At 32.1% G+C, this 6,521-nt stretch overlaps 1 protein-coding gene across 1 annotated transcript; it reads left to right on the forward strand.

Moving 5' to 3' along the window:
• The first annotated feature begins 3,243 nt into the window (after positions 1-3,243).
• LOC147400481 (putative mediator of RNA polymerase II transcription subunit 26b) lies at positions 3,244-4,979 on the forward strand. The gene is made up of 5 exons (XM_086444599.1): positions 3,244-3,417; positions 3,910-3,995; positions 4,235-4,556; positions 4,656-4,749; positions 4,846-4,979. Exons 1-5 carry the CDS (start codon positions 3,244-3,246, stop codon positions 4,977-4,979), a joined length of 810 nt encoding a protein of 269 aa, XP_086300725.1.
• Positions 4,980-6,521: the final 1,542 nt, after the last annotated feature.

Below are 6,521 nucleotides of genomic sequence, written 5' to 3' on the forward strand. Positions count from 1 at the left end.
CTTTAATTAAATTTTCAACCAAACTTAATTTTAAAAAACAAAAGGAAATTAGCAAAATACCTTTTATCTTTACTAAAATAATCTTTATATTTAATCAAATTTTCAACCAAACTTAACTTGAAAAAATAAAATGAGAAAACCAAAATACTCTTCATCTTTAATCAAATCTTCAACAAAATTTAACTTTAAAATACATAAGAGAATTATCCAAATACCCTTCATCTTTAATCAAATTTCCAACCAAACTTAACCTTAAAAAAATAAAAAGGGATTACCAAAATATCCTTCATCTTCACCAAAATACTCTTTATCTTCCAAAAGGGGATTACTACCAAAATAACCTTCATCTTTATCAAAATACCCTTCATCTTTACTACGAAAACTAAAAGCAATTCATTATCGCTACTTAATTATCAAAACACCCTTCATCTTTATGTGGATGTTGGATTGTGTATTATGTAAGTATTTTTTTTATCATTAAAATTTCATATATCTTTTTTTCAAGAGGAAATGTTACCAAAATTTCAATAAAATTATAAAATTTATGTAAATTAAAATAATTGTTTTTATAAATTTTTAATATAAATTTATTATATATATATATAGGGAACGGTTCAGCAGCCCTAAAGTTTGCCAAACATTGTGCCAAGCATTTTTCAAAACATGGGTTAGAAGTTTTAGAATGAGCTGATTTGTAAACTAGGGTTACAAATTTTAAAATGAGCTGATTTTTGGAGAGGATGATCTCCTCATCATAGAGATCATCCTCACAAAAAATCAGCTCATTCCAAAACTTTTAACCCATGTTTTGAAAAATGTTTGGAAAACTTTAGGGCTGCTGAACCGCTCCCATATATATATATATGGGAAATGTTCGGCACCATACGCTTTACCCTGTGTTTTGTCTTACATGGGTTAGAAGTTTTGGAACGGGTTGATTTTGGGTGAGGATGATCTCTACGGCTAGAAGATCCTCCTCACAAAAATTCAGCCCATTCCGAAATTTCTAACCCCATGTTATAGGTTGAAAAATCGTGGACTGTCCATTTTTTGTAAACCATTTTTAATGGGGTTAGAAGTTTTGGAATAGGGTGATTTTTTGTGAGAATGATCTCCTCATGTAGGATAAAACACATAGGGTAAACACTTCGCGTGTGGGTCTAAAAAATTTAAACATTTAAGTCATTTTCAATGGGCCCAAGGGAGAAATGCATATGAGGAGATCATCCTCATCAAAAATCAGCCCCATTCTAAAACTTCTAACCCATGTAGGATAAAACACGTAGGGTAAAGCGTAGGATAAACACTTAGTGTGTGGGTCCAAAATATTTAAACATGTAAGTCATTTTCAATGGGCCCAAAGGGAAGAACGCATATTAACTAAGATGTATTGGATACCGCAGTAACATTATCATTAAGACGTAACTACTTTAAGTCGCACCAACGGATTAAAAAGAGACTGAGACTTTCTATTTTCGTGGGTACTTTCTTGCAAAACGCAGATTAGACGAAGCTTCGAAAATATATATAGCTTTATTCTTCTTTTCTCACTCTTACTAACCAAAAAATAATACCTGGACATTGACAAACAAAGTCACTCTCTCCACTCGTCTCCTTTCTTGGAAAGCGCAGATTAGAAAGTTTATTCTGCTTTTCTCACTCTTACTAACAAAAACAAAAAATATCTGAGATTGAGACACAAAGTCACTCTCTCCTCTCGTCTCTTGCTCTGTTCCAGCTCTGTTTCCATTTTTTTTTTCTCCATTGCAATTCTCTCCATTAGGGTTTTTATTTTTTACCTCAAAATAACAGTTGCACGCGGTGGTGGTGAGAAATTAATGGCTACTCATTTTGGGTATCTTGACGATAACTGGCGAAACCATTTTAAGACGATGGATAGTTGGCGTAACTTCTTCAAGTCTGCTCCTCATGATTCTGATATCTTTGAGGTTATCAAATATGGAATCTACGTCGCTGCTTTGGATTGGCCAAACAAATTCAGGACTCAAAGGGATGATATTTCTGAGTTACTTGGGTTTAACACTAACACTATTGTTTCCTCTGGCTCTGATGATAGTGAAAACTGTACTGATGATCAATATGAGAGTGATCATGATGATGATGATGCTGATGATGAGAAGAAGAAGAAAGTGAAACAACCAATTGTTGAACAAGTGGCGACATCATCAAAGGAGGAGAATATTAAAAATGAACGTTCAATGGTTGAGGAGATCAAAGATCAGCTTCTTCTTCATCTTCTATCCAATAATAATGATGATCAGGTTTCCTAGTTATCTCTTAATTAATAATTAACATTACTTCTAGTTTAATTTTACTAATGATTAAGTTCTCAATGGTTGGTTAGAAAGAAAAGAGTCAATGGTTCGATGTTTGCTTGGTTACATACATATTTCAATTATTATTATTTTTTTCTTTTTTAATTTGTTGGTTCTAACTTCTAACTGGTTGTTGCTTACAGTCTGATGGGATATTGTTGAAATCATTAAGGAGGCTTCAATTGATGGAACTCTCTTTTGAGACTCTCAAGGTTTGAATTATAATCTAATGTATATGTTACTTGTAGTTAATCCCCAACTAATTACAAATTTGGTATATCTTTTAAGTTAATTTCCTTCTCATTCTGATGTATTGGACACTACTTCTCATATACATAATGGAGGTCCTTCAATTAATTTTCAGGATACAGAGATTGGAAAGCTTGTCAATTCTCTTCGGAAGAAGGACAAATCTAAGCAGATTCGTAACATTTGTCGAACTCTTATCATGTATGATCAAATAAAATATATGATATTATTATCACTTTAATTAATTAATAGGTTATACATGCCATGTTACTTAATTTAATGGACTACATCAGCTAATTAGCAAACTCTGCTTTTGTCTATCAATTCATTTTTTTGAAAATTCTTAAGTTGTTTGTTTTTTATCAACTTTAAATTTGAATATTGCAGTGGGTGGAGGAAAGTGGTAGACAATTGGATCGAGGCTACACCAGCTATTATATCGGATTGTGTTGTCGATTCTTCTAATAAAACCTCATCTCTTGTTGACAAAGAAAGGGTTTCTAATTGTCAAAACCACTTGGAATATGATAAAAAAGACCTTCCTAATACTATAGAGCTCCCTCAACCTCAGCCTAAGGTAGTAGTGATCATAGTTTTTCTTCATATATTAATTATAATTATTCAAAGTACAAATTAATGACTAAATTCTATTTTTATTATGTGTGATCATAAGAATGATGATGAAAGGAAATATACCAATGATAAAAAAAATGATGATCATGAGAAGAACGTGAAACGAGAGATCACGGCATCAAAGGATGAGAGTTTGAATATTATTGGGGAGGTTCTGAGGATCAAAGAACATCTTCTTCTATCCAATAATAAAGACGAGGTTTGTCTCTTTACAAATATATTAACTAGTCTATATTTCCAAAAATATTCTCCATGTTTGTTTGGTTACAATTTGAAATTCTGTTGTTTATGTATCGAAGATTTTATTATCTTTTGCCTACGTACTTACATAATTTTTCAAGTTTAATTTTAGTTGGTTCTAATTGTTTACTGGTTGTTGCTAACAGTTTAATAATTGGGTGTTGTTGGAATCGTTAAAGAGGCTTCAATTGATGGCTATATCTGTCCAGACTCTCTAGGTTTGATCCTCAACAAAAACTAAAACTTCTGCTACAAACAAATCTTGTTTATTGATGTGGATTTGCCTTAATTGCATCAATTGTTTTAAGAAATTGGATTCGATTCTCTAATTGAATTCATTTCTTTTCTTTTCTTTCTTCCTTCCTTTCTTGATGTCTAGAGAAGTTGGTGGACTACTTCTCATGCATGCATGGAGGTCCTTTAATTAATTTTTTGATGATTAAATTTGCAGGATACAGAGATTGGAAAGGTTGCTAACTCTCTCCGGAAGAAGCACAAATCAAAGCAGATTCATAACATTTCTCTGACTCTAATCATGTATGATCAAATAGAATGATCTTATTATCACTTTAATTAATTACGTGTATTTCTTCTGTCTATTCCCTTCCCCAACCTACAATTGAATATATGAATTGATGGATGGATACTAATATGAAATTGCTTTCTGATTTACTAATCGAATCTAATATGGAATTATTTCTTTTTATATTATACTTTTGGAATTATTTCGTTAGATTTTGAACTAATATGTTTTTTTTTTTTACTTTGAATTGCAGTGAATGGAGGAAAGTGGTAGATGATTGGATCAAGGTTACACCATCATCTATCGCAGTTAGGGATCAATATGATCAACCCTTTGTTCTAAAAATACAACCATCGAATGATCATACAAATGTTCTCACCAACACTAAGGAGAACAACAATGGACAACATAATAGGATGACGATAATACAAGAACCTACTGTGATCAAACCCTTCAAAACTGATGATTCAACGACGTTATGTTTGGGGCACCAACCCACTAACGATAAGAAGAAGCCACATGAGGGACCAAATACATTCAGAATTCAAAATAACTCCACCTCTGTTCAACAAGATGTAAGTTTTATATATAATAATGAGAATATTTTTTTTTTTTTAGTTTTAAAATTCTACCAAAAATTTATTTATATGTAAAATTTTCATTTGTTCTATTAGAAGTCGAAGAATTCAGGTGGAGATGCAGCACTATTACAAAAATTTGAATCTACAAAGAGAAAGTTCATCGACGGATTACAACATAACAAGACTGGTTGGTACACCCCCATTTTTAATTTGAATCCCCAAATTATATGCTTCTTTTCTTTGCTATTAATATTTATATAACATATTTTCTTCTTATACACAGTCAAGAAGCAAAGGAGGATAAAGATTCTGGAATTACATGAAATCCCTACAAATGCCCTTAGTCACCCAATTACCCAAGGGAGGCGTGAGAGCCGCAACCAACGTTGGTTTAATGGTCATCGGTTCGCTTACTAAGTGTGGCAAGATTCAGAAGGGCTTGATCGTTGACTTGGCGTAGTTGAGCGTTATCGATGCGGTTTCATTATAGACATGATTGATATCTTTTGTCATTCTAAATCTAAACAAGTTGACGATATTGCAAGCTTTGTTTATTGAAATTTAAATGTTTGCATCTAAATAAAATGATTTTTTTTCTTTCTGATTGAGCCTCTATTATAATAATAAAAAAATAAAAGTGTATTTTAATATGAAAGCTACTATTGGCACTCCAACTTTTACTTAATGCACCCCAATTAAAAATAAAGAAAATAGATGAATGGTTACAATAAGTAAAAGTTGGGGTGCCAATAGAAGCTCTCATTTTATTTTTTCTTTTCATTTATTTATTTATTTTGGTATATTTCTATTTTTGTGGGTTTGAGATTTTTTTCAAACATTTTGAAGATGTATATAAAAAATTTGGGGTTTTTTCACTTTTTTTTTCTTAGTTTTTGGATGAAAATCGATCAATTGGGTTGAAATCATTTAAACAAATCGTTATTTCAAGTTTTTACTCCATCTTTCCATGAGGGACTATTTAGAAAGAAACTCTTTGGTGAGGTTCCTTTTAGTCATTTTTTCTAATACAAAACTATTTAAATTAGGTACCCTTAATTTTCTTTAGTTGGGATACTTATCAAATAGCCTATGATGTCCTGTGAAACAATAAAAAATTTGAGCAGATTCAAATGAATTTTGTTTATTGTGTAAACATAATCGTGAACAATTGCTGATATTGTTTGAGCCAAACCTTTGTAATGTTTGAAGATTGTGTTTAATCTTTAATTGGCGTGTACCAAATAATTTAAGAAATTGGAGTGTAACAAGTACATGTTGAGGTGCCAATAGTCGCTCTTTAATATAAATATATTTAAAATTGATGTTGAACAAGTTTGAATGTGTTTTACACCATGGGAAGAGAAATGAAAGGTAGAGAAGGCTCTAGAAGTCACTCTCTAGAGGATGAATTGGGGAATCAAAGCAAAAAATAATTGATTACTTTTTTTTTTTTGTGTGGAGAATTTCTCTCAACAAGAGCTCATTGTTTTGGACATAGTCATTGCCTATTGATCTAGTGGAAGTTAAGCTTGTGTATTCTGTGTGCAAGTTAGATTTGGTGTGGTATACATGTCAAAGATTTTTTTCTAAGAACTACAATGAGTCGCAATGTGATCACTTGGGTTGGGGGATAATGTGTGTATGGGGGGCATGCTTTGGCCATTTAATTTATTGATGGATAGAGAAGATACATATTTTGAATGGGAAATGTGGATTTTAGGTGCCATTTCAGTGCTATTTAAGTGTGGTTTAAGCTCCAGCAAGGTGTGGGTTAAGGCATCAATTTGAGTTGTGTTTCTAAAATGGTTTCAGCTTTTGAGGCACTCCTTAGATTTTCAGCCATTGGTCTTTGACGTAAGTGCCATCTTTCAAGTATTGGTTTTGGCATCAATTTGAGGCATTATTTCTAGTGTGGGTATTGGTGCATCGGGGTGGTTCAACGTGCTTTATGGTGTTTGT

Source organism: Akebia trifoliata, chromosome 6 (genome assembly GCF_017979445.1).
Source record: "Akebia trifoliata isolate Shusen 1 chromosome 6, ASM1797944v1, whole genome shotgun sequence".
Classification (NCBI taxonomy): Eukaryota; Viridiplantae; Streptophyta; class Magnoliopsida; order Ranunculales; family Lardizabalaceae; genus Akebia; species Akebia trifoliata.

Coding starts and splice junctions, on each gene's coding strand:
- LOC147400481 (XM_086444599.1), top strand. CDS start 3,244: ATGTGTGATCATAAGAATGATGATGAAAGGAAATATACCAATGATAAA. Junction 4,557..4,655: donor CCACCTCTGTTCAACAAGAT/GTAAGTTTTATA, acceptor TTGTTCTATTAG/AAGTCGAAGAATTCAGGTGG. Junction 4,750..4,845: donor ATTACAACATAACAAGACTG/GTTGGTACACCC, acceptor TCTTATACACAG/TCAAGAAGCAAAGGAGGATA.